Here is a 27,848-nt window from a genome sequence, read left to right as displayed (position 1 = left end):
TATCCAAGCTGGGGCCTGTGTTGGCAGCCTTGTTTAAAGACCAGTGGCAGTCATCCATGGGCCCTTTGTTTCAACGACAAATAAACCGTGACAAAGGGGACCTTGTGCGTCGGAGCCCTTTACCACTGGAACCGACAGCGGCCGTGCGCTGTTTGCTGAATGGGGCTGCGATGTCGCCCAGCGTTTGTTAAGCCCGGAGCCCTGGGTACATTTCCCCATCCTTCTCAAATGACATTGACGTCCGGTAATTTCCCATTGTCAACCTGACTTTCAAATGCCTCTCAATTCTGCTTCGGTGAAGATAGCCCAGGTCGCCGCACACACGCACACACAACAAAGACAAAGGTACACACACGTACACACAGTACAACAAAGACAAAGGTACACGCACGTACACACACGTACACACACGTACAACAAAGACAAAGGTACACGCACGTACACACACGTACACACACGTACAACAAAGACAAAGGTACACGCACGTACACACACGTACACACACGTACAACAAAGACAAAGGTACACACACGTACACAGACGTACACACACGTACACACACACGTACACACACAGGTACACACACACGTACACACACAGGTACACACACACGTACACACGTACACACACTGTACACACACACGTACACACACTGTACACACACACGTACACACACTGTACACACACTGTACACACACGTACACACACACGTACACACACACGTACACACACTGTACACACACACACGTACACACACGTGTACACACACGTACACACACACATACACACATACACACACACGTACAACAAAGACAAAGGTCCCCTCCCTCTCGTACAGCCTGTAACAGACTGTTGGGGCAAGTGCTGTTAGCGAGTGGCACCTGTGGAGGCAGGCACGGCGCACGAGGGGGCGGGCCAGCACCACGCCCGGCCGCCTTTGTCTCCCCAGTGGCGATATTTACACACCGCACCAGGCGCCCATTTGAGGCTGAGTCGACCTAGGGGTGGCCCTGGACCGGTTCAGATTAATCGTCACGGTTCAGATTAATCGTCACTGGTTGTGGTTGTGGCCGTGAGCGGGAATCGAACCCAGGTCGCCAGGTTCGTAGCGCAGCGTACTAACCGCTACACTACCGCTCCCACACACGTACACACACGTACACACGTACACACACGTACACACATACACACATGTACACACGTACACACACGTACACACATACACACACGTACACACACGCACGGCCGTTGATGGACCTGTGCAATGCTATAGGTGTTTTACCCATGATCCTGAGCGGGCTAAATATTCTTTAAAGAACTTGTTGTAAAATGTGAAGAAGTGTGGTCAAATATACCGTCGCAAGTCTGCACGGTTGTGTTGAGCTCCTCATCCAGCAGTAGATTGATGAAAAGGGCTTTACATGCGAAATGCACTGTTCAAATATTACAACTACAACAGTAGAGGCTGGGTATAAGCCACATCCCTTGGGAGCAAGTCGCCGCTGTGCTACGGTTTGATGCAATCAAAGATGATGGAGGCAGGGTGGTGGCACCGTGGTTAATGCCCGTGCCTCAGAGCAAGAAGGAGCGGCCACGGTGGCTAGGAGATGTTAACTCCCTCGCCTGGTATGCAGCAGGTCGTGGCTTCGATCCCGACCCTGACGCCTGCTGCTGCTGCTGCTGTATATTTGGAGTTTGTGGTGTTTCTCTCCCCGTGGTCGCGTGGATTTTTCTCCGGGTCCTCAGGTTTTTCTCTCCGCATTTGGAATGAACATCACGCTATGATATAACGGCAAGAAAAAGCTGCTGTAGTTGTCCCACCTGATGACGGTTGCTTGTGTTGCGATCGAAACGTCGTGATCTATTAATTTTCTACCTACGTGACTTTACCAACAGAACCAAAGAGTATGGATTCCTGCAGTCACGAAAGCTTCAAATCAAGAATGCGTATATCCAGTTTCTACTTTAATTATAAAACAGCGCTCAAAAGTGAAGTCTGTTCCATTTATAGACTATTTTTTGCCCCCGAAGTCTTACGATTCGATTTATATAGCGTCACAATGCAACCGCATCTCCGGACGCTGCACGGGAAAACGTGAAGCATCGACATTGCGATGGAATCGAAACATTTAAATAAAAGCCTCTTTTAGCCGTACGGAAGAAAGTGGGTCCCCAAAATCTCGACTTGAACAAGGGGGCCAGAGAGCTGCGATTGTCAACGTCGCATCGGCGACGCACATCCTGGTGCGCTCGGTCATTGAACCGCAGCATCGATCGGACGCCCAACCCCGCGCCGCACGATGTTTGCGCACGTGCTGGGGAAAAAAAAAAACACTCGAGCACACGAGCGCTTTAGTTTCGAGAGTGATGCGAGCGCTTTAGAGACGGACAACCGCGGAGACGCTTTCAACCGGCGGAGAGAGACACGCGCATGCAGACGCTCGGGATCAAGCCCCACGGCCGCAACCCGCTCGTTTCTTCCTGCGGCCGCAAGACGACTCCACTTTGGTTCGTGTGGGGTGGCGCTTCCCCCATGCGTCTGTCCGCCGGGAAATGAGAAAGGGATAAACCGCCCCCAGAGGCTTTTAGAAACCAATTTGAGGTCCAAAGGAAAGGTGACGGATTTTTTCCATCGGGAGGTCGCTGGGTGGGAGCAGCGGTGCAGCAGTTAAAGCCGCTGGCCGTGAACCCGGCGGGGCCGAGTTCTCGTCCCGGCCGAGACTAGCGCGTCCGCGTCGGTTGATACCTGGGACCGCTCCTTGCGCGTCTGCCGCTTTCGCTAACCCGCACCGACCAGCGTAGGGTGAGGTATGGTCGAATGCCGCTGCTTCGCCACGCTGGGCCTCGTGATGCCTGTAGCTCCGTCAAGTGTCTGGGGTGGAGCGGTGGCGGAGTGGTGAGCGCACCGTGCAATTCCTTGAGTTTCATTACTGGCCACGGCTGAACATCAGGGGCGATTGATATCTCAACCGGTTCCAGGTAACACTGCAACACTTAACCCGGAGTATTTTCTTTGTCAGGTCAGTATCGGCATCCAAGTCCATCCCGTCACCGAAACCGCGTGTGCCGGCATTGTAGGTTAAAATTTCCCAAATAAAAATAAAAAATGGCTCAACATTTCTGGTCCTTAATTTTAAAATGAGGAATAACAACGTCGCCGTCGTCACCTCCCAACAGACGAATGCTCGCTTGCTGGCCCGGTGTCTCCGTCAACTCGTGCTGCACAGGGGCACCTGTCGTGAGTGGCGGGAGGGGGCCTTTGACATCACGGTATTGAGTTGCGACGCAAGGTGCTTTGAGATGCCGGGGAGGGAGGGGGGTATTTAAGTGCCCAATGAACGGACCTCGGATGAGCACGGTTGGCTACGTACGGTGCGCGTGAAGTTCAGCACGCGCAAGTACACACGTCCTTATCCTTAAACATAGGCCACCATGTGATCGCTTGTCATGCTCACCTGGGTGCGTTGCGATCCCCTCCACGGATGAAACCGCTGTCATCTGTGAAAAAGAGCTTCATAGCTCATCGGATTCCTCCAGTATAAATAAAGCTTTGGATTTGCGGACAACTTGAGGAACCCTACCGGCGACTCTCTTGGCGTCGCCGAATTGGCTGTTGGGATTCTCAGCTGAGCACACCCCCCCTCGCCCCCCCCTCCCTGTCGCCCCCCCTTTGCCCCCCCCCCCCCCCCACAGCTTGCTCTGGCTTAATTACACAACGGCGTGTGATGGCTATTCCGCTAATCTCAAACCTCTCAGGATTAGTCTCCGGTTTCAATTACGCAGGGCCCGCCATCCATCTCAGGCTTTACGGATCGCACAAAGACAAAGAAATATATCTCCCAGTATAGCCTTAACAGACTGTTGGGGCAAGTGCTTTGAGCGAGCACTTATGATGGCCGGAACAGCACACGGGGGGAGGGGGGGGGTGAGTGGCCAAAACCACGCCCGGCCGCATTTGTCTCCACAGTGGCGATGTTTACACACTGCACAAGGTACTCATTTGAGGCTGAGTCAACCTAGGGGAGGCCCAGGACCGGTTCAGATAATCGTCACCGGTGTTGGCCGTGAGCGGGAATCGAACTCGCTCGCGGCTATCAAAAACCAGTGACGATTATCTGATACGGGTCATGAGACTCCCCTCTGGTCAACTCGGCATCAAACGAAGTACCTGGTAGCAGTACGGAAATATCACCGCTGGGGAGACAAAGGCGGCCGGGCGTGGTTTTGACCACTCACCCCTCGTGTGCCATTGCTGCCCTTCATAGGTGCCACTCGCTTAACGGCACTTAGCCTGTTGACGCTCTACGGGGGATCTTTGTCTTCTTCGTAGAGGCTGCGTGCTGGCATCTTCACGGGGGGGGGGGGGGGGGCTCACAGCTGGTCCGTGAGCCCGGGGCGCTAATTGGAACCGCGTAAAAGAGCGCGTGAATTATGAATGTGGTGGTGCAGCAGCAGGAGCAGCAGCAGGAGCAGCAGCAGGAGCAGCAGGAGTGTGTCTGTGTGTGTGGCCGTGCAAGAGGTACAGTGAGGGAAAAAAGTATTTGATCCCCTTCTGATTTTGTACGTTTGCCCACTGACAAAGAAATGATCAGTCTATAATTTAAATGGTAGGTTTATTTGAACAGTGAGAGACAGAATAACAACACCAAAATCCAGAAAAACGCATGTCAAAAATGTTATAAATTGATTTTCATTTTAATGAGGGAAATAAGTATTTGACCCCCTCTCAATCAGAAAGATTTTTGGCTCCCAGGTGTCTTTTATACAGGTAACGAGCTGAGAATAGGAGCACACTCTTAAAGGGAGTGCTCCTAATCTCAGCTTGTTACCTGTATAAAAGACACCTGTCCACAGAAGCAATCAATCAATCAGATTCCAAACTCTCCACCATGGCCAAGACCAAAGAGCTCTCCAAGGATGTCAGGGACAAGATTGTAGACCTACACAAGGCTGGAATGGGCTACAAGACCATTGCCAAGTAGCTTGGTGAGAAGGTGACAACAGTTGGTGCGATGATTCGCAAATGGAAGAAACTCAAAAGAACTGTCAATCTCCCTCGGACTGGGGCTGCATGCAAGATCTCACCTCGTGGAGTTGCAATGATCATGAGAACGGTGAGGAATCAGCCCAGAACTACACGGGAGGATCTTGTCAATGATCTCAAGGCAGCTGGGACCATAGTCACCAAGAAAACAATTGGTAACACTACGCCATGAAGGACTGAAATCCTGCAGCGCCCGCAAGGTCCCCCTGCTCAAGAAAGCACATATACATGCCCGTCTGAAGTTTGCCAATGAACATCTGAATTATTCAGAGGACAACTGGGTGAACGTGTTGTGGTCAGATGGGACCAAAATGGAGCTCTTTGGCATCAACTCAACTCGCCGTGTTTGGAGGAGGTGGAATGCTGCCTATGACCCCAAGAACACCATCCCCACCGTCAAACATGGAGGTGGATACATTATGCTTTGGGGGTGTTTGTCTGCTAAGGGTACAGGACAACTTCACCCCATCAAAGGGACGATGAACTGGGCTATATACCGTCAAATCTTGGGTGAAAACCTCCTTCCCTCAGCCAGAGCATTGAAAATGGGTCATGGATGGGTATTCCAGCATGACAATGACCCAAAACACACGGCCAAGGCAACAAAGGAGTGGCTCAAGAAGAAGCACATTAAGGTCCTGGAGTGGCCTAGCCAGTCTCCAGACCTTAATCCCATAGAAAATCTGTGGAGGGAGCTGAAGGTTCGGTTTGCCAAACGTCAGCCTCAAAACCTTAATGACTTGGAGAAGATCTGCAAAGAGGAGTGGGACAAAATCCCTCCTGAGATGTGTGCAAACCTGGTGGCCAACTACAAGAAACGTCTGACCTCTGTGATTGCCAACAAGGGTTTTGCCTCCAAGTACTAAGTCATGTTTTGCAGAGGGGGTCAAATACTTATTTCCCTCGTTAAAATGCAAATCAATTTATAACATTTTTGACATGCATTTTTCTGGATTTTGTTGTTATTCTCTCACTGTTCAAATAAACCAACCATTAAAATTATAGACTGATCATTTCTTTGTCAGTGGGCAAACGTACAAAATCAGCAGGGGATCAAATACTTCAATTCTAGATTTGAAGCTTTCGTGACTGGTTCCATTCGGTAAAGTCACGTAGGTTTCGGCCACAACACAAGTGGCCTTCAATTACTTGTTTCCCTCACTGTACAAGGGCAATTGCTTTCTCGCTCGCACCGCCGCTCTTGGCGGCTGAGCGGTGAGAGGGACCTCTCGATAATCCCTCTCGAGCGGGGTTCTTCGTTGCAAGGTCCCCGCGGGCCACTGACGACCCCTGGTGGCCTTTACTGCGGCCCCCGACAATCCACACAGAGTAAAGTCGCCCATCGTCGTCGTGCTGCTGTCAAACCCGGCAATGGTTTCATTAGCGTGGCGGCCCCCACACTGACGATGTCTCATCGGAGAAAGTGACCCCCCCCCCCCTCTGAAAATTAGTGAAGAACGCTGCTCTCTAGCACGATGGTGTGCACTGCCCTACCGGTGATCCGATTGGATGCTCGTGACACCGTGAGCGCATTCAGGGTGAAACGGTGGGAAGAAAACACAGAACGTAACAAAACGCCTGCAATGTCCGCCCGTATTCGGCTTGTGCGGTCAGCCATGGCATCTCAGACCACCTCCCTGCGCTGCTGCGGTGGCGTACCGTGGTTGGCACGGGCTCCGGTGTGTCCGTGGCCAGTGATGGACGGCGGCTCCTACCGTGGTGGCCGGAGCGGCGGGCACAGCGGCTAGCGCTGCACTGCGCTCCAAACAGCATGCGCTGTGACTTTGATTCCCGGCCACGGCCAACGTCGGTGGCGAGTGACGTCCCAACCAGACCTGGGCCCTCTCCTGGGTCGACTCGGCCTTAAATGAGTACCTGGTGATGTTGTGTAAACCTCGCCCAGCAATGGGGGTGTACGGTGGCCAGCCGTGGTGCAGAGGATGAGGATTCCCACGTGTTGGGCATTTGAATGGCCTCGGCACCTGACATCTCGACTCATGATAATAGGGTTTTTCCCTTTCTGGCAATAAAACGGTTGTGTTAAAATGTTAAAACACCAAACTGAAACATTTGCAAGGAATCAAGTCTGCATTAACCACATCTACTTGTGGTGAACATGCAAAAAAAAGCATGCTCTGACAGTATGTGCATTGTCTTTGAAACGAATTTGTCCACACGAGGGACAGCTTTCTTTCGGGCCTAGTCTCACCACCAGTGTTAGACCACAGGATGCAAAAGGCGAACAGCACAAAGACAATGCCACTTTCAGGACATTGAGAGCTCGGCGTGAGCAGCTACATCGTGGGACCTCCCTTGCCAGTATTCAATTATGATCATAGGGTTTTCCCCTTTCTGGCAATAAATGAGGTGTCAGTTTCAAAGACACTGCACAATACTGTCAGAGCATGTCGTTTTGGTTGCATCTTCACCGCAAGTATATGTGGGTTAACGCAGACATGGTTCCTTGCAAAGGTTTCAGTTTGGTGTCTTGACATCTTAACACAACCGTTTTATCGCCAGAAAGGGGGGAAGACCCCTATTATCATAATTCAATACTGGCAAAGGAGGTCTCACGATGTAGCATCTCGACTCATCTTTACCATTCGAATTCCAAGACTGCAGTCTCGCACGGTGTACGCAGCACGGGCTGATGCTGGCCACGCTACTCCCTCGTGCGCTGTGGGCCCCACCCATCCTTATTTATTAGATGGTCTCAAACAGCACTTGCCCCCCCCCCCCTCCCGGACAGTCTGCATAGACCACGTGGGGCGTCCTCTTTGTCTCTGTGGTTGCACAGACAAGCTGTTTGGCAAGAAGCTGGCGCACACGCTGGTGCAGACGCGCTCCTGGATGAAGACCGTGCCCACAGACGACTGCGACGTCCTCATGGTCCTGCCAGGTACAGACTTCGTCGTCGTCGTCGTCGTCGTGAGCCATGTTCTGTCCACTGCTGGCTGAAGGGGTTCCCCGCGCCGTGTGGCTGCGCTGTGGCGTGGTGACCCTCTGCGTGGTGTGCCGTTTGGTTGTGGTGTGGTGACCCTGTGTGTGTGGTGTGCCGTTTGGTTGTGGTGCGGTGACCCTGTGTGTGTGGTGTGCCGTGAGGTTGTGGTGTGGTGACCCTCTGCGTGGTGTGCCGTTTGGTTGTGGTGTGGTGATCCTGTGTGTGTGGTGTGCCGTGAGGTTGTGGTGCGGTGACCCTGTGTGTGTGGTGTGCCGTTTGGTTGTGGTGTGGTGACCCTGTGTGTGTGGTGTGCCGTTTGGTTGTGGTGCGGTGACCCTGTGTGTGTGGTGTGCCGTTTGGTTGTGGTGTGGTGACCCTGTGTGTGTGGTGTGCCGTGAGGTTGTGGTGTGGTGACCCTCTGCGTGGTGTGCCGTTTGGTTGTGGTTTGGTGACCCTGTGTGTGTGGTGTGCCGTTTGGTTGTGGTGTGGTGACCCTCTGCGTGGTGTGCCGTTTGGTTGTGGCGTGGTGACCCTCTGCGTGGTGTGCCGTGAGGTTGTGGTGTGGTGACCCTCTGCGTGGTGTGCCGTTTGGTTGTGGTGACCCTGTGTGTGTGGTGTGCCATGAGGTTGTGCTGTGTCATGGTGACCCCGTGTGTGGTGTGCCGTGGTGTGGTTGTGGCTTCACTTGTTTTGGCGACCCTGTGTGTGTGTCGTGGTGACCCTGTGTGTGGTGTGCTGCGTGGTTTCCCTGTGTCGTGGCGACCCCGTGTGTGGTGTGCTGCGTGGCGACCCCGTGTGTGGTGTGCTGCGTGGTTTCCCTGTGTCGTGGCGACCCCGTGTGTGGTGTGCTGCGTGGCGACCCCGTGTGTGGTGTGCTGCGTGGTTTCCCTGTGTCGTGGCGACGCCGTGTGTGGTGTGCTGCGTGGTGACCCCGTGTGTGATGTGCTGCGTGGTTTCCCTGTGTCGTGGCGACCCCGTGTGTGGTGTGCTGCGTGGTGACCCCGTGTGTGGTGTGCTGCGTGGTGACCCCGTGTGTGGTGTGCTGCGTGGTTTCCCTGTGTCGTGGCGACCCCGTGTGTGATGTGCTGCGTGGCGACCCCGTGTGTGGTGTGCTGCGTGGCGACCCCGTGTGTGGTGTGGTGACCCCGTGGTGTGCTGCGTGGTTTCCCTGTGTCGTGGCGACCCCGTGTGTGGTGTGCTGCGTGGTTTCCCTGTGTCGTGGCGACCCCGTGTGTGGTGTGCTGTGTGGTTTCCCTGTGTCGTGGCGACCCCGTGTGACGCCGCGCGTCTCACTGGAATCCGCGTGTGGCCGCCGTGGCCCCCGCGTGCTCCCGGCAGAGAAGACGAGCGACGCCACGCTGCTGTGGCTGCTGAACAAGCTGCGCGTGGGGCTCCCCGAGCTCGTCGTGCAGGTGCGCCACCACCCGTGCACGCGCGCCTACGGCCTCTACCTCACCGCCTCCTACAGCCAGTGAGTGGACCCGCACGCAGGGGGGCCGGCGGTGCTGCCCCGCCGCCCCCCTCCCCCCACACACGCGCCACCACCCCCCCCCCCCTTCTTGCGCCGTGCGTAGCCCTGGAAACTGACCGTTGGGGCGAGCGCTGTTTTGCGAGCGCCTTCGAAGGGCCGCAACGCCGTGCCGGCCCGCCGGCCCGCCGGCCCGCCCGCCTTTGTCTCCCCGCTGCCGATGTTTGCCACGCACCGCGCCAGGCGCTCGTTCGAGGCCTCGACGACCCGTCGCCGTCGTTCGCCGCTGTTTGTCGGTCGCGAGCGGGGAATCGACCCCCGGGTTGCCGGGGGTCGTGGGCGCGGCGCGCCGACCAGCCGCGCTGCCGCTTTCCGCGGTCCGCGCGGATCTCGCGAGCCGCCGCGGAGAGGCGTCCGCGCTCGAGCGGCATTTCCAGCGCGTCCCGGTTTGGCTCGCGAGCGAGGTCGGGGACGAGAGTCGGCCGGTTTCGCGATGGGCGGTGACGCGGCCCGCCGCTTGGTTGCGGCGGTCTGAACGCTGGAGGTCGCCCGCCCGCCCCCCCCCCCCCCCCCCGGGGAATCCCGCGGCCGCGTGCGTGTGTGTGGACGTTCAGAAAAAGATCCCCCGTGTGACGTCGTTCCAAGCTTGCCGAGTTTACTCATTGGTTTTTCCGGTAAAGTCACGTGTGTATAAATACCACAATTATATTAAAACAAATCAATCACGACGTTTCGACCGCAACACAAGCGATCTTCATCAGGTGTCAAAAATAAATAGCGAGGGAGCACACAGGGTGACATCAACGCAACACATAGAGAGCGTTAAACTGCATGGAAGTAAATACAACAAGAAGATGAGAGATGAGAATTCAACAAACATAAGAAAAAATTACGTGATGCAAAACCAGTCGGCCAACGACACAGTTAGACACTTGCCTGGCGGACCACGAATTTCATGCCAGCATAGACAGAGTGAACAAATACGAGGTACAAGATAGCAGAAATACATATACAGGGACACCAAGAGGCAAGGAGAGGAAAGACGGACCTGATGAAGATCGCTTGTGTTGCGGTCGAAACGTCGTGATTGATTTGTTTTAATATAATTTTGTGGTATTTCTACATATGTGACTTTACCGAAAAAAACTGAGTAATTTATGCAGTCACGAAAGCTTGAATTCTTTATTAACACACTTGCCGAGTTTGACAAGTGACCGCAAATGACAAATTGATGCCGGAACACCGTACCTGCCTGCGAAACGTGGCACCTTCATCGTAGCCCTGCGCTATAGGATGACGCAAATACCTAACGTGCTACAATATTATTATTGCGTTTTTGTTATCTGGTTCGACGTCACTTGATGGTATGTGTATCTGTGTGTGTGTATGTATGTCTATATAAGTGTCATGTTGTGTCGCTTTGCCAGGCACGCTGGGGAAAGGCTTGCGGAGCCCCATTGTGGGTTCAGGCCGGGGCGGTCCTGCACGGAAGTCATATTCTCTCTCCGTTCGCTACAGCGGATGCATAGGGAAACCTCCATCTCTGCTTTATCGACCTGGTCAAGGCCTACGATACCATCAATAGGCCAGGCCTCTGGGTTATTCTTCATGCTTTTCGGGGTCCCCTGACTCTCTGCGAGCCTCCGACCTTGCCTGGCACAAGCGCCGTGGTGACATCACTGCCACTTAGTAATGTTGACGTGCTTTATGCGTGTGTTGCTGTGCGTGCCCTCTGCGTGCAGCCTGCTGTGCGGAGTGGAGCTGCTGTCGATCCGCAAGCCTGTGAGGGCCGAGTTTGGGGGCGGCATGCAGCCCTTCATGCGCGACGAGGACATCTTCGAGAATGTTGACAACGAAGCCCTCTTCCTGTCGTCCCAGGTCGGCACGCTCACCGCATGCTCAACGCACGCTCACCGCACGCTCACCCCACGCTCACCCATGCTCACCCACGCTCACCCCACGCTCCACGCTCACCGCACACTCACCGCACACTTACCTGTTGTATATGCCGGGTCTCGAAAATTTAATAAAAATAATAAAAATTTAATGAAATTTTAAAAAAATACGTAATTATCCGAAAATACGTTAATGTATGTCATTATGTGCATAATTTATGCTAATTAAGAAGGTGTAATCGTATTAAGTTATGCAATTGCATGCGATTATGCTAATGCAGGCCGTAATGATAATTGGACCCTGCCTCGTTGTCGAGGGTAGTATTATCAATCGGGATCATACAATTAATTGTATGAAGTTATGCAGGTGTGCTGTAAGTATGCTAGATTAGCTCGGCTTCGTTGTCTAGGGTTGTATTATCAATCGCTATAATACAATTATTCTCGCTTAACATTTACTGATTATGTATTAGTGTGTTATGTCAGGTCTCCAAATTCAAATCTCACCGCAGGATACAGTTCTTATAATTAAGATTATTACGCATGAACTTAGGAAGACACCACGCAGACACTTCTGTGTTAAGCCATTTTAATCTCTAAACAAAAACCTAACACTCTAATATGTGAACTCTTATGCTTGGAATTGTGAACACAGTACTCCTGGGGATGTTCTCCTCATTGATCCGTACGTTTAACCCTCAATGATCACGTTGTTAACTGGGTAGCAGAACAATTGATTACTTCCTCAGAATAACACGAACATATACGGTGATAGGAAAAGTCCTTAAAAATGCATGCAACGATATTCATACGAAGGGCAATAAAGAAACATGTCCCGAAGGCAAAAGTATACGGCAATTAATTCATGGGCAAGATTATGTAATGAACTAAATGTTTGGAACAATGGTGTGCGGCAGTATGCCTGCTTCAGCAAATACTCATCAATTGGCTAAGGCTTCAATAAATTCGCGGGCAGATTCAGTCATCAAAAGAACGATTTCAACACAATATTCTCCCTGTGAGTGTGTAGATTCGTAACGTGGGTTTCTAAACTTTTAGTTTTCATCGATGAATTCATTGATAATATTTATGCAAATAAAAAAGAAACATAACTACTAAAATACTTCTAAACGACCGTTTCCCCGTAACCCAATGGCAGCAATGTTCTTCGTTATCAGTTGATATTTGACGCACGTTATCATGAGTCTTCTTATTAATAGTCCGGGTATGTGTTTATGTGTGGGTGTTGTTTGTCTTCTTGATCAATTCTTTGGGTTAAGCAGATGCCGATGGCAGTAATGTTCTTCGTTATCAGTTGATATTTGACGCACGTTATCATGAGTCTTCTTATTAATAGTCCGGGTATGTGTTTATGTGTGGGTGTTGTTTGTCTTCTTGATCAATTCTTTGGGTTAAGCAGATGCCGATGGCAGTAATGTTCTTCGTTATCAGTTGATATTTGACGCACGTTATCATGAGTCTTCTTATTAATAGTCCGGGTATGTGTTTATGTGTGGGTGTTGTTTGTCTTCTTGATCAATTCTTTGCGTTAAGCAGACGCCGAGGTTGGGCATTCCTTGTATCAAAAATGTGTTTGTTCCCTGCGGAGCGGTGAGGGTGTGAGGGTGTGTGTATCAGCGAGCGATAGTGTAGCGGTTAGCGCGCTGCGCTATGAACCTGGCGACCCGGGTTCGATTCCCGCTCACGGCCAACACCAGTGACGATTATCTGAACCGGTCCCGGGCCTCCCCTAGGTCGACTCAGCCTCAAATGAGTACCTGATGCGGTGTGTAAACATTGCCACTAGGGAGACAAAGGCGGTCGGGCGTGGTGCTGGCCACCTACCCCCTCGTGTACCGTTCCGGCCTTCATAGGTGCTCGCTAACAGCACTTGCCCCTACAGTCTGTTAAGGCTATATGGGGGATCTTTGTCTTTGTCTTGTATCATACGGACAGCGTGGCACTCCCTCTTTCACACGGGCGGCCACAGTTTCTGTCCACAGCTGGATGGAAGGGTCGGCACGACGCTCGCCGTCGGTGCGCGAAGATCCCGTCGTCAGATAGCGCCCGCAGCTCGTCCGCTGGCAGCTGACACCCTTGGCGGCGCTGGCGACGCTGCGGCGTGCTCTCTCTCTTGCTCCGTCTCTCTCTGGCGGGGCCGATTGCGCGCGCAGCTGGTCCTCTGCGATGCTGGCTTGGTCGACGCTTGGCGCTTTCCGCCCGTTCTCGAGGTTGATTGCTTGACGCTGCTCGCCAGTTCAACTCGAGCTACAGCGGCACGCGGGAGCTGGTACTCACTATAAGAGTAGAATAACTTTCAGCGACGCTCTGTCGATCCATGCCGAACTCAGCACAGAGCATCACCTCGCCCCTCTTCTCTGCGATGCACCACTCTCATTGGTGATCTCGAGGCCATGCCCCGGAGCTTGCCGCTTGCTGTACTCTTCTGTCGCCTGCTGTAGTGGCCTCTTGTAAGGTGATCGCCGTGTTGATGGTCGCAGTTGGTCGTCGATGGTCGTAGTGGCTCTGTAGAATAAACTTTTTGAACTCGCACTTGGTGACACATTGCTACTCGGCAAGCCCCGCCATCCTTGGTCAATCGCAGGGCCCTCCCCGGAGCTTGCCGCTCGCCACCCTCTTCTGTCGCTCGCAGAGCAGTCCCTTGCTGAGCTGATCTGTGTGTGTTGTGTCGCTGGTTATATCTGAAAAATCTCTCCTCTCGGTTCGCCTTCTCACAGAGGACCGGAACTTGATTTCGCTTTGTGTTGTGGGGGGGGGGGGGGGGAGTTTGTCCGGCCTGTGTGTGTGTGTTCTTATTTATTGAAGTAATATAAGTTTCATCAAGGCATGGTTCCTGTCGCCTTCCTCAACCCATCCCGCCATCAAAAGGAACCAGATGCTCCAGATTGCCTCCGAGTGCGTCCTTCTTCCCCAACCCTCTGCAATAATTAATCTAGAAGGAGGGGGGGGGGGGTTCCCCTGTCCGGTCGAGTTCTCCTCCCCCCTCTTCTCTTCCCTCCCGGTGTGACATTCTTTGGCCTCTCACAAAGGGGTGTGTTAAGGCTTTTGAAGTTAAACATTTTATTTTACCTCATAGCTTGATACCGTACCACTTTGTAGTTATGATTCTGTACGTGACTCAAGGTATTTTTTGTGGCAGTGTTTTACAGTACTTCCATCGTGGTGTTTGATTTTTATTTTTAAGAGGAGATGCCCTCTGCATGCGTATGCAAATTCTATCACGTGCTGCTGGAAGACAAAGGCGGTTGGGAGACTCTCTTTCTCCATGCAGTACATTTATCTTGGTCACGTGATCGACCCACCTACCTCGCCTCATCTCCCCGGGATGGCCCCCGGTTTAACACTTCATAATTATTATTTGGTTTATGTTTTACAATATTCGTGAATAACTTTAGTATTAAACTCATATATGAGTGTTAATAACCCCCTAATGTAAATTGCAGCCTGGTTTTTAATCGGAGTGAGTGTGTTGGCAGTCTATAATGTCCACTTATTCGTGTCGCTAAGTTTTTTTTGGACTTTCTGTTAATTAAAATAACCTAAAAACTTGTCTGTCCGTTTTTCGCCGCCCTGGAAGCTGCCGAGGCTTTGATGCCGTGTCGGGATTTTTCCAGAATCTCATTAACAATTCTCCCCCCCTTCTCTTTTGTTTTGGGTTTTTATGATATTTTATGGCTTATCTCCGGCTGCCTGTTTCCGAGTGAGAAGGGCAGCTGCTGTGAGGGCAGGGGGGTTCACCTCACCCCCTTTTGCCCCCACGCGACACCACAATTGATAAAAAAAATATTGGCAGAATTATTATTAAAAAGGGCTATACATACAACACACCGCACGCTCACTCCACGCGCACCCCACGCTCACCCCACGCACACCCACACAAACTCACACTCACCTAGGGCCCACCCAGCTCCACCTAACACCACCAATATCCACGGTACTTCACCATGCTCCATCCTACCTCACCACACACTCCAGCGCACTTCAACCATGGCCCTGCCACCAGGGTTGTGCGACGGCGATGATGTGGCCGTGTTGTTATGGCGATTAGTGTTTGTGGCGTTGGTGTTGTGGTTGTTGTTGTGGTAATGTTGGCAAAGTAAGGGGGGGCACAGGTGGTGCTTCTGCCAGTCATCTCAGTCAGTCAACCCGTGGCACCTGCCGGGCCTGTCCCGTGACCTCCTGCCAGCGATCCCACGACACTTCACGTGGTCTCAAAGTGCACCTGGCCTGGCACGGGCGCCGCGGTGACGTCACCGTTGCGTCGTGGCGGTTGTTGCTGTTGTGGTGGTGGTGGTGATGATGCGTGTGGTCGTGTCTCGCAGGAGAGGCAGAGCATCATCTTCACCTGGCTTCAGAACCTGCGGGCAGGGCCTGGGGAGAGGCTGCATGACGTCTTCTTCCTGGAAGGACAGCCCATCGGTGGGCGCACACATTCCCATCGTCGGAAAACAGAGGGGACAAAATACCCGCAAATTACTTTAGAAGTACCGCCTAGAAAATTACTGTTCACGAACTCGCTAGCGTATCTGTATTTTACCAGCTAAGGCCCACTGAGCTATGTTGGTCTTTTTCAGAAGCGACCTGGCCACAAATTATCGCTCAACTAAGTGGCTCGTCACGTAGAAATTGAAGGGTTTTTTGCCATAAAGAAGGATCATTGCCTGTAACGTGACCTATTATATTCTTAGCTCTTTCGGTAAAGTCACGTTGAAGGAAAACAATAAAATAATATATATAAAACAATAAAAATTATCACGACGTTTCGACTATAACACAAACGGTCATCATCAGGTGTGAAAAAACCAACGGCAAGAAACAGTTTAACACGTAGGCTTTCGCGACCAATATTATTCATAATAAAGGTTTTTGGGTTAGATCGCGTTTATTTATAAATGTGTCGTAACCCTCCACCACCCGACACGGCCAATCAGCAAAAAAAGTGTCACGTTGACAAAAGACAAATAATTCACTACTTTAGCCCACCGGTGTGTTGAAGAGTGAATCCACATTTACAGTTTGAAAGAAGTGGCGGTTCACATTTATGTATTTATTTTTAAACGGTGTCTTTATTTCTTTCTAAAAAACGTCAGCGCCAGGTCTGCTTTGTGTTCACGAATGCGGTCCGAGACATGGCGTTTGGTTTCTCCAATGTAAGCAGACCTTAAACACGGTAGGACCAACACCTCGGCCGTGGCAGATCATTGTTATAATTCAGTAGGCTCACATGACATTGACTTCTCCAAGACAGAGGTTCTTTGTAAGCCATCTGGCTACCATGAGAGATTCGTTCATGAGGCTATCCACATATACAAGCACAGAGACAATTTCAACCGAGAAGATGGATTCTGGCTTAGCAATCATTGGAAAGATTTGATAAACTGTTTCAGGTCTTAATTGATTGTTCACGCTTACAGTGGCTTTCAGACAGCATACATTCATTTTTCGTCTCTCCCCTCCTCTTTTCAGAACATAGATGGACTCGTCCTTCTAAATAAATTGCTGCGCGTGGCGTTGACGTTTTTTTTATAAATAAATAAAGACACCGTTCTAAATAAATAAATAAATACAAACCGTCACACCTGATGACGACCGTTTGTGTTATGGTCGAAACGTCGTGAGAATTTTTATTGTTTCATATATATTTTATTATTTTATTGTTTTCCTTCAACGTGACTTTACCGAAAGAGCTAAGAATATGAATTACTGCAGTCACGAAAGCTTTAAATCAAAATATGACCTATTATATATTTTTTCCTTTCAAAGCCGCCATAGTGTTATCGATTAATGTGTTGAGTTTGTTTCTGTGTATATTCATGTATTATGACACAGAGTGCATCCTCACAGCACGTGTGTGTGGTTTCCCCCATGAGCGGTGGCGCAGCGGTTAGCGCACTGCGCTGCGAATCCGGCGACTCAACTTTGATTCCTGCTGACAGCCGCCAACCCCAGTGACGATAATCCAAACCGGTCCTGGCCCTCGCCTAGGTTGACTCGGCCTCAAATGAGGAGCTGATGCGCTGTGTAAACATCGCCACTAGGGAGAAAAAATACGGCCGGGCGTGGTGCTGGCCACCCAATCCCTTCGTGTATCGTGACCGACCTTCATAGGTGCTCGCTTAACAGCACTTGCCCTAAAAGTCGGTAAAGGCTATACGGGGGATCTTTGTCTATGCTTCCCCCGTGCAGTGCTGGAGCTGCTGAACAGGAAGGTGATCGACCAGGTGTTCCCGCTCCACGATCGCAGCACGCTCAAGAAGTTCATGAAGAGCTGGGTCCGGCCGTCCTTCCACCAGCAGCCTCTGGGTGGGTGGGTGTTGGTGGGTTGGTGTTGGTGGGTGGTTGTGGGGGTGTGGGTAGGTGTGTGTCTGGGGGAAGCGGTGGCGCATGGTAAGGGCACTGCGCTACGAAACCGGCGACCCGAGTTCGATTCCCGCTCGTGACCAATAGGTGGTGAATATTTGAACCGGTCCTGGGCCTCGCCTAGGTCGACTCAGCCTTAAACGAGTACCTGGTGCGGTGTGTAAACATCGCCACTATAGAAAGACAAAGGCGGTCGGGCGTGGTGTTGGCCACCCACCCCCTCGTGTGCCGTACCTGCCTTGGTCGCTAACAACACTTGCTCCAACAGCCTGTTAAGGCTATACGGGGTATCTTTGGTTAATACTGCGGGCGTTTTGTGAATGTCAAACGTCCGATGACATTATTCGCCGTGACAGATAGCACAGTTGGAATAAATTGTGAGCAAAGACAAAAACACATTGAACGTATTCAATCTAAGATAAAAGCTTTGTGTACAATAGTAAGATGATGATGAGTTCCTGAGAGTTGACGATATATTGTGTATGATTGAGAGACATATGGGTGCTTGTGTGCCAGCGTGCAATTGATTAATTGGGTGCCACGGTAGCGAGATGTTAACTCCCACGCCTGGTACACAGGAGGTGGGCCTGGGTTCGATCCCAGCCCTGACACCTGCTGCTGTCTATTTGGAGTTTGCGTGTCTCTCTCATCATCACAGTGGCTAGGAGATGTTAACCGCCTCGCCTGGTATACAGGAGGTCCTGGGTTCGATGCCGACCCTGCCTGCCGCCTGCTGCTGTATATTTGGAGTTTGCGTGTTTCTTTCCCCGTGGTTGCGTGGATTTTTCTCCGGGTCCTCCGGTTTTCCCCTCCACATTTAGAACGAACATCACGCGTTGAGAGTATTTGGCTGCTCAACATTTGCACGTGATGATGATAAGCCACTTCGTTGGGCTATCTCAATTGTGGCCAGGTCGCTTCTGACAAAGAGCAACGCAGCTCAGTGGACCTCACCCGGTCAAGCAAAACAATTGTGCACTTTAATAGTAAGAAAAATTCCGTGAATTATTGGGATGATATCGTGGATTAACAAAAAAGTAACTTGGCCATGGGACGTGCATGCACTCATCCAGCTCGGCGAAACATCCCTGGGTGAGCTTTTCAAATTTGGAAGCGTTCATCAGCAGCAGGAGTGGCGTCGCCAACGTGCATTTGCTTCCGCCCCTCCCGTGGTGTCCCGCAGATGAGGTGTGCGAGTACTTTGGCGTGAAGGTGGCCATGTACTTTGCCTGGCTGGGGTACTACACGTCGGCGCTCGTCTATCCGGCCGTCTTGGGCCTCCTGCTCTGGGTCTACTGCTACACCACGCAGGTGCTGGGGAATGAGTTGAAGCACTGGTTGCACTGCCCTTGCTCCAGCGATTGTCGAGAGACGCCAACAGAAGCCGGTCAGTCAGTCCATTGTCTAGAGGCTCAATCAGAGGTCGGTCAGTCAGTGTATTGTCTAGAGCAGGGGTCCCCAGTCCCGTTCCGGTCCGCGGACTGGTAGGAACCGGGCCGCACAGCAGGAGGTGAGAGCGGTGAGTCCACGCGTCGCCCGCCCCCATTATTTTATTCACCACTTCCGTCCGCGCCTCTTTCCCGCACTGCGCACTTCACAGTGTTGGTAAGCCCACAAGCTAACCCCTAGTAGCCACAATGAGTAATAATACAAACGTCTAGAGGATCAATCAGAGGTTGGTCAGTCAGTCCATTGTCTAGAGACCCCATCAGAGACCGGTCTGTCAGCCTATTGCCTAGAGACTCCATTAGAGACCAGTCTGTCAGTCTATTGTCTAGAGACCCCATCAGAGACAGGTCTGTCAGTCTATTGTCTCGAGACCCCATCAGAGACAGGTCTGTCAGTCTATTGTCTAGAGACTCCATTAGCGACCGGTCTGTCAGTCTATTGTCTAGAGACCCCGTCAGAGACCGGTCTGTCAGTCTATTGATTAGAGGCCCCATCAGAGACAGGCCTGTCAGTCTATTGTCTAGAGACGTCATCAGAGACCGGTCTGTCAGTCTATTGTCTAGAGACCCCATCAGAGACCGGTCTGTCAGTCTATTGTCTAGAGCCCCCTCAGAGACCGGTCTGTCACTCTATTGTCTAGAGACGTCATCAGAGACCGGTCTGTCAGTCTATTGTCTAGAGACGTCATCAGAGACCGGTCTGTCAGTCTATTGTCTAGAGACGTCATCAGAGACCGGTCTGTCAGTCTATTGTCTAGAGACCCCATCAGAGACCGGTCTGTCAGTCTATTGTCTAGAGACCCCATCAGAGACCGGTCTGTCAGTCTATTGTCTAGAGACGTCATCAGAGACCGGTCTGTCAGTCTATTGTCTAGAGACGTCATCAGAGACCATTCTGTCAGTCTATTGTCTAGAGACGTCATCAGAGACCGGTCTGTCAGTCTATTGTCTAGAGACGTCATCAGAGAACGGTCTGTCAGTCTATTGTCTAGAGACCCCATCAGAGAACGGTCTGTCAGTCTATTGTCTAGAGACGTCATCAGAGACCGGTCTGTCAGTCTATTGTCTAGAGACCCCATCAGAGAACAGTCTGTCAGTCTATTGTCTAGAGACGTCATCAGAGACCGGTCTGTCAGTCTATTGTCTAGAGACGTCATCAGAGGCCGGTCTGTCAGTCTATTGTCTAGAGACCCCATCAGAGACCGGTCTGTCAGTCTATTGTCTAGAGACCCCATCAGAGACCGGTCTGTCGGTCTATTGTCTAGAGACCCCATCAGAGACCGGTCTGTCAGTCTATTGTCTAGAGACCCTGTCAGAGACCGGTCTGTCAGTCTATTGTCTAGAGACGTCATCAGAGACCGGTCTGTCAGTCTATTGTCTAGAGACGTCATCAGAGACCGGTCTGTCAGTCTATTGTCTAGAGACCCCATCAGAGACCGGTCTGTCAGTCTATTGTCTAGAGACCCCATCAGAGACCGGTCTGTCAGTCTATTGTCTAGAGACGTCATCAGAGACCGGTCTGTCAGTCTATTGTCTAGAGACCCCATCAGAGAACAGTCTGTCAGTCTATTGTCTAGAGACCCCATCAGAGACCGGTCTGTCAGTCTATTGTCTAGAGACACCATCAGAGACAGAAAAGAGAGCCAAGCTTCTGCAATCCCTCTTTAGCCATTATAGTAATACATTCCTGGACAGGTCAGATGAGATTGTTGTGCCAAGGCCGCTGAATGGCGTTACAAGGGCTAAGAACAACACTGATGAATGTCACGGGGCATTACCCCCGCGAGCCACCTGGCCCGGCGATTCATCGGCCTTCGTCCACGGATCACACGGAGCAGCGTGGCTCAACGTGGCCAGCTGGCTGGGACCTATACCAGTGGGGGCCGTGCCAATGTTGGGGGCTGTTTAGTCATCGCGCGTCACAAAGATGTCCTGAACATATTTGTCATGCGCAAGAACAGAATTATTCTTGTTATCAGGGGGTGTGGATGAGGGCAATTTTTTAGCGGCAAATGGAAACATGAGGGGGCAAGTGACTCGATTGGGAAGACGCTTAGCAACGTTTATTCATCACACGTCACAAGGACAAAGTGGTGTGGAAAGTGCTGTTAGCGAGCACCTATGAAGGCCGGAACGGTACACGAGGGGGTGGGTGTCCAGCACCACGCCCGACCGCCTTTGTCTCCCCAGTGGCGATGTTTACACACCCCACCGGGTACTCATCTTAGGCTGAGTCGACCTAGGGGAGGCCCAGGACCGGTACTTCAGATAATCGTCACCGGTGTTGTCGGCCGTCGGCGGGAAATCGATCCCTGCTCGCCGGGTTCGTAGCGCTAACCGCTCCACCACGGCTCTCCACGCGTGCGTGTGTGCGTGACAGTCCAGCCAGGACGCGGGTTTCGTGCTCTTCTCGCTGTGGAACGTCGTCTGGGCCTCCGTGTTCCTGGGCGGCTGGAAGCGGCGTGGCGCCGAACTGGCGTACCGCTGGGGCACGCTCGACGCCGCCGACGACCTGCTGGAGGAGCCGAGACCCCAGTACCAGGTGGGGGGGAAGGCGTACGGGGGGCGGGGGGGCGGTGCTGTTGGGCAGCGCACGGGAGGGCGGCACGGGAGGCAACATTGGGGAGACTCGCGTGGGGAGGGCAGCACTGGCAGCATGGGGGGCAGCGCTGGGGACACTCGTACGGGAGACTTGACCATGGTCGCCCCTCCATCCACCTTCATCCATCGATGACATCTCTCGCCGCGCGTACAAGTCGCACACGCACGTGCCCCCCCCCCCCCCCCCGAGTCTCCCGCTCTCTGTCCCCCCACCCTCCCTCCTCTCTCTCTCTCCCTCCCCCCCTCCCCGTGCCGCCGCCGCGCAGGGCGAGAAGCGCGTGAGCAACGTGACGGGCCGCGAGCAGCTCTACTACCCGAGCTGGAAGCGCGAGCTCTTTCGCTGCTTGGTGAGTGTGCCCGTGTGCGTCGCCGGCCTCGCCCTCGTCTTCGTCACCATGCTCGCCTGCTTCCAGCTGCAGGTACCTGGGGGGAGGGAGGGAGGGAGTGAGCGGGGGGTGGGGGTGGGGGGCAGGGAGGGTGGGAGGAGGAGTGAAAATCGCACGAAGTTTAATTTTCAAGAGCAGAATAAACGATGCTTGAACCACGCGTCGTTTTGTTGATAAGTCAAGCCGACCGCCTGCAAAACGAGAGCCGATTTCATCGCTCCATCTCCGCTTGCGACGTCTCTCTCCGTCGTTGGGAGTCTCGACCAGCGGCCATTGCCCCGGCCACGTTGATGTCCTGCCCAAGCCCATTTCACCAGAATCAGGATTTGTATTTATACTGGAGGAGGAACCCCATGAGCTATGAAGATCTCTTACACATGTTCATTAGGGGCAGGTCACAATGTTACAACAACATAACAATACACAAACACGTTAGGAATGCAAAGTATAGGAAAGGTAAACAAATCACTCGTAAAAAATATACAAATAAAAAGAAACTATTTTTTTATCGTACCAGGTAAAGCCGACTGTGGTATTAACTGATTTTACAGAAGCGACCTGGCCACAAATGAGAGCTCAACAAAGTGGCTCATCATGTGGAAATTTATAGCGGCAAAATAATCTCGATATTTGAAAGATGGTGCCACACGTCTGGCTTCTGTTCGTGCTATGAATCCGAGTTATTTTCGTTAATGATGCACCTCGTCCAACCCCCTTCTGGGATCACGCCGCTGCTGCTGTCACTATCCTAGCATTTCACCCAGACCCAGATGAACGCTGCTGCTGCTCTCACCATCCTAACATCTCACCCAGACCCAGAAGAACGCTGCGAGCGAACGGAGTGGAACATCGTAGACGTCCAGAATAATCGCCTCATCCCAGACCGAAACGTCAAACCTCCTCCTGCCTTTGACATTCCTCCGGGAAGACGCTGGTGGTGGTGGATCCTTCATCCCCATCAGAACATCACCACCAAGCCTATGATGCACACCTCTCCCTCCTTAGTAGAACACCACAGCAGTGCGTTTTTACCATGCAATCCAAGCTATGGACCACGTGGTAAACCACTGTCGCCTACGCTCCTTAAACGGAGGGGGAACAGCAAAACTACACAAAACCATCTCCTTGAAGCCCTCTCGTGGCTATAGCAGACCGCAACATTGGCATCGATCTCCTGAACATATTTGTCATACGCAGGAAAATAATTATTCTTGTTATCAGGGGGTATGGGTGAGGGCAATTTATCAGCGCCAAATGGAAACATAAGAGGGCAAATTACTTGATTGGGAAGTCTCTTAGCAACGTCGACCCCTACCGGCAGACCAAAGCCCGCTTTGCGTCCTGTGTTGATGGTGCCACACAGGGCCAGCTTTCGGCTAGACTGCCACAAGGCGTCTCCGGATGTAGTGCACGACAGAAGCGGTGTAAATACGATGTGGTGGTGGTGATGATGATGATGATGATGTTATATTCTTGGTTCTTTCGGTATTGTTTCCCTTCTACGTGACTTTACCGAAAGAACCAAGAATATGAATCCCTGCAGTCACGAAAGCTTTAAATCAAAAGATGATGATATTGTTGATTGCGGTCGTTAGCTGCTGTGTCTCTGTGTTTGTCTTTGTTTATTGTGCTGGAATATTGGGTGATGGTAGAGTAGTGGTTAGTGGGCTGCGCTCCGAACCCGGCACCCCGAGTTCGGTTCTCGCTCGCGACCAATAACACATGTGAATGTCTTATTCGGTTCTGGGCCTTTCCTAGGTCGACTAGGCCTCAAATGAGTACCTGGTGCGATGTGTAAACACCGCCATTGGGCAGGCAAAGGCAGCCAGGCGTGGTGTTGGCCACTCACCCCCTTGTGCGCCATGCCAGCCTTCATAGGTGCTCGCTAACAGCACTTGGCCCAATGTTCTGTGAAGGCTATATGGGTAATCTTTGTCTTTGCTGTGTGCTGGAGTGGACGTGCAAGTCGTTAGCGTGCTGCACTACGAACCCGACAACCCGAGTTCGAGTCTCGCTCGCGACCAAATAACAGAGGCGAATGTCTTAACCAGTTCCGGGCCCTGCCTAGGCCGACTTATTTGGTGCGGCTTTTTGTAAACATCAGCACTGAGGAGACAAAGGCGGCCGGGCGTGGTGTTGCCCACCCACCCCTAACTGCGCCGTGCCAGCCGCCATAGGTGCTCACTTAGCAGCGGTTGCCCCGACGGGTCCGTTTTAAAGGCCACGCTGGGGTTCTCTTCGCCTGCATTGCAGGACTACCTGCTGAGTGTGGAGGGCGTGTCGGACTGTGTGCACTACCTGCCCAAGGTGCTCCTCGCCGTCATCGTCACCCTCCTCAACGACGTTTACAACAGCATCGCCTACTGGCTCAACGACAGGGGTGCGTTCCACAGCTCCGGCAACGTCAATCGGTGCCGAGATGTTAACTACCTCGCTTGGTATGCGGGGGGTCGTGGGTTCGGTCCTGACGCTGACGCCTGCTGCTGTTTATTTGGAGTTTGCGGTGTCACTCTCCCCGTGGTCGCGTGGACTTTTTTCCGGGTCCTCCGGTTTTTCCCTCCACATTTTAAATAAACATCATGCGTTTAGAGTATCTGGCTGCTTGAAATTTCCACGTGATAAGCCACTTCGCTGAGCGATCATTTGTGGCCAGGTCACTTCTGAAACAGCGCTATATAGCTCAGTGGGCCTTACCTGGTAAAATAAAAACAATAGTTTAGATTAAACAACAATCCATGGTCTATTCACTGCTTGATGAATGCCTCCCCATGCTGTCATCTTCGTTCAAACGTCATGAGTTACAACCTCAAATCCATTAGCAGCCTCTTTCCAGTTGCACAGGGCCGGTGCTTGATCAAGAGTTCGAGTGGATGGCCCATGGCGTAAGGTGTAACTCTTCCGCCCGTGCCTGTGATTAATCCGCCGGGCTGGGCTATCTATTCTCCTGCGATGTTCCGGCAGAGGAACGACTAATGAGTTCATGGAGCCATTAACTCTGCTCAAATAATTATTGGACGCGCGCCAACGCACGTCCACGCACGCACGCGCGTCCCACATTCTCTGAATGTGCTGCGATGTGTCGCCCACACGCACGCGTTGTTCCGAACGCCAAGGCGTTTTTATTTAAGCCGTCGTCTTGTTGTTTATGCCGGTCTTACTCTCGGCACCATGCCCAGCGACAAGACGTCGAGCTCCTGCGCACGAGCTTGCTTGTTCCTTGTTTGCAGCGAGAGACATCCTCAATATTCCGCTTTTGCGTGTCCGCCACTTTGGCCGCCGCTCTTCCATTAGTCTCGACCATCGGATCATCATCATTCCTCGTCGCCGTGACTTGACCTGCCCAGAGCCCACTTAAACTTTTTTTTTAGCAGTCCAATTGAGGTTCCCCTGATGCATTCCTACGCCAATCCACCTGCTCCGCCTCCTGCCTCTCGGTGTTATTCCACCGGTGTGTTTCTCTCTGCGCTTCTTTCGCGCACCTCGATTAAACACCGTGATGTGTCCCGCCGAGGTCCGCTTGCACTTTCTCGACGGTCCACGTGACGTCCCTGTCTTGCGTTTGTTCTCCGGCCCGTGCCCGCCACTTTCTGTGCAATTGCAGGGCATCCGCCTCTCCGCGCTTCTTTCGCCCACCGTTCAGTTTTCGCTCCGCTTTTTTTTCTTCCTTCCGTCGCAGTCTTCACCTTTTTGACCAATGTCTCGTAGTTGCCCACGTACTGCTCTTCGTTAAGTCGGGTTGCTTTGCAAGGTCTTCTTTTAAATGAACAAATTGCTCCAATCCGCTCGCTCGCTCCGTCACGTTTTAATTTTTCTCGCGCAGAAAACTACCGGCTGCAGACGACGTACGAAGCCCATCTCATCATCAAGCTGGTCATGGTGAGAATAAAAAGGAATTATCGGGAATATTTTACCGTGAAATGGATCTTAACTCGCGACCCTTTAACCCGTGGCATTGAACGGGGAGTAGAGTCAAGGAAAAATCGGGAGCAAAAAAAAGTGTGAGGTGAGGAGAGGTGAGGAGAGGTGAAGATGGGCAGGCAGAGGTGAGGGGAGATGAGGAGAGGTGAGGATGGGCAGGCAGAGGCGACACGAGGGCCTCAACGCTGTTGTACGCAGCGGCGTCCGGGAGAGGGGGGAGGGGCTCGGAGTGGTGGGGTGGTCACAGCAGAAGTCACGTGATTTACAGGAACGCTTGAGCTGATTTAGGTATCAGCGATGAATGTTTACGGATTAATGTCCATTCACAAGCTGTTGTTTTCCAGTTTCAGTTCATAAATTCCTACCTGAGCCTGTTCTACATCGCCTTCTACCTCAAGGACATGAAGAGGCTGAAAGAGGTGCGTCTCCACCTTTCTTCGCAGCACTCTCTCTAAATTCATGACACTTACGGGGCCTAGTACAAAATACATCAGCTTTTGGTGCTTAAACATTTGTAAACAAAAAATACATTTGATTGTTAATCACAACCCAATTTGTGCTCGTCAGGCCCATGCTAATGAATATTAATGGGTTTTAATGAATGCTTCCCAACAAATACGCATATCGTTCACAACTTTGACGGTGCCGTTCGTTGCTGACCGTTTGACGTTTTGGAACCTGCGCTCGGCAATCTGTGATTTTATTTTCACCATGCCGCATTCCCCGCCGTCGCCCGGGCAGATGCTGGCGGCGCTGCTGATCACGCGCCAGCTGATGCAGAACCTGCGCGAGGCGCTGCAGCCGTACGTCATGGAGAAGCTGCGCCGCATGGACCTGGCGCGGAGACCCCGGGACGCGACGCACGCGCCGGAGCCGTGCGAGGGCATCTCCCTGCACGAATACTCGGACGCCTCCTCCTCATCGTCACCCCCACCCTCGTCCTCCTCGTCTACCCCCGCCGACTCCTCCTCATACTCGTCATCGGCCGCGGCGCCCGGTGTTGGTGAAACCGGCAGCGATGATGACCGCAACCGTGGTGGTGGTGGTGGCGGCGGCGGCTTCGGGCAACTGACCGTGGGCTCCGTGTACGGCCACGAGGACGAGTGGGGATTCTCCGAGCTCGGCGGCGACGGAGACGGCGGCGCCGAAGAAGCGACGGCGGAGGAGGACGAGGCGGAGGGCGAGGTGGGAGGAGACGCGGCGCAGGAGTCGGACGTGCCGGTCGGCGGTGGCGTGGAGGTGCCGGGGGCCAGGGAGACGCGGGGAGAACGGGGGCTGTCGGAGAGTGGGGGGGCGGCGGACTCGGTGAGGTCGCGGGCAGCCAAGGCGGGGGCAGCTGATGGCACCGCTGCTGCTGCTGCTGCTGCTGCTCAGACCCGGGGGCAGCAGGAGGCTGGGGGACGAGGTGGGGAGGAGCAGACGAACGAGGGGGAAGAGGATCATCCTCCCATCGCCCAGGCCGAAATGGAGAGCTGCATGGACCAATACAAGGCGAGCGGGCGTGGCAGTGCGATGCTGCGATGCTTCATAATGGCACCGTGACGGTGTTCACGGAATGCACGGCCCAAATACAAACGGCTCGTCTTGTAGATATCGGTAACTGTCCGTCATCATTGTCCGGGTTGCGGGTTTACCGTGCTTGTGAAGAGAGGGAAATGAATAGCAGAGGGGGGAAGGGGCATTGCTGCACGCTCGTCCGCATGTGTTACGTGCTCGCTGCTTCTCTTGCGTGCACTCTGTGACAGATTTCTGTGCAAAAACATTTA

General features: G+C 52.6%; 1 protein-coding gene across 1 annotated transcript in view; it reads left to right on the top strand.

Moving 5' to 3' along the window:
• ANO8 (anoctamin 8) overlaps positions 1–27,848 on the top strand; it is a 67,687-nt gene that overhangs the window by 19,434 nt on the left and 20,405 nt on the right. The window contains exons 2-13 of the mRNA XM_076073059.1: positions 7,842–7,943; positions 9,324–9,456; positions 11,196–11,331; positions 15,692–15,788; positions 17,556–17,672; positions 18,913–19,040; positions 21,558–21,719; positions 22,045–22,197; positions 24,418–24,544; positions 25,985–26,040; positions 26,427–26,501; positions 26,824–27,573. Coding sequence (XP_075929174.1) covers positions 7,842–7,943; positions 9,324–9,456; positions 11,196–11,331; positions 15,692–15,788; positions 17,556–17,672; positions 18,913–19,040; positions 21,558–21,719; positions 22,045–22,197; positions 24,418–24,544; positions 25,985–26,040; positions 26,427–26,501; positions 26,824–27,573 — 2,036 coding nt within the window. The remainder of the gene's footprint in view (positions 1–7,841; positions 7,944–9,323; positions 9,457–11,195; positions 11,332–15,691; positions 15,789–17,555; positions 17,673–18,912; positions 19,041–21,557; positions 21,720–22,044; positions 22,198–24,417; positions 24,545–25,984; positions 26,041–26,426; positions 26,502–26,823; positions 27,574–27,848) is intronic.

This window comes from Petromyzon marinus, chromosome 40, assembly GCF_048934315.1.
Source record: "Petromyzon marinus isolate PM22_M1 ecotype Great Lakes invasive population chromosome 40, UKy_Petmar_22M1.pri1.0, whole genome shotgun sequence".
Taxonomy (NCBI): domain Eukaryota; kingdom Metazoa; phylum Chordata; class Hyperoartia; order Petromyzontiformes; family Petromyzontidae; genus Petromyzon; species Petromyzon marinus.
Note: the sequence above shows the minus strand (reverse complement) of the source record. Positions and strands in the feature narration are given on the sequence as shown.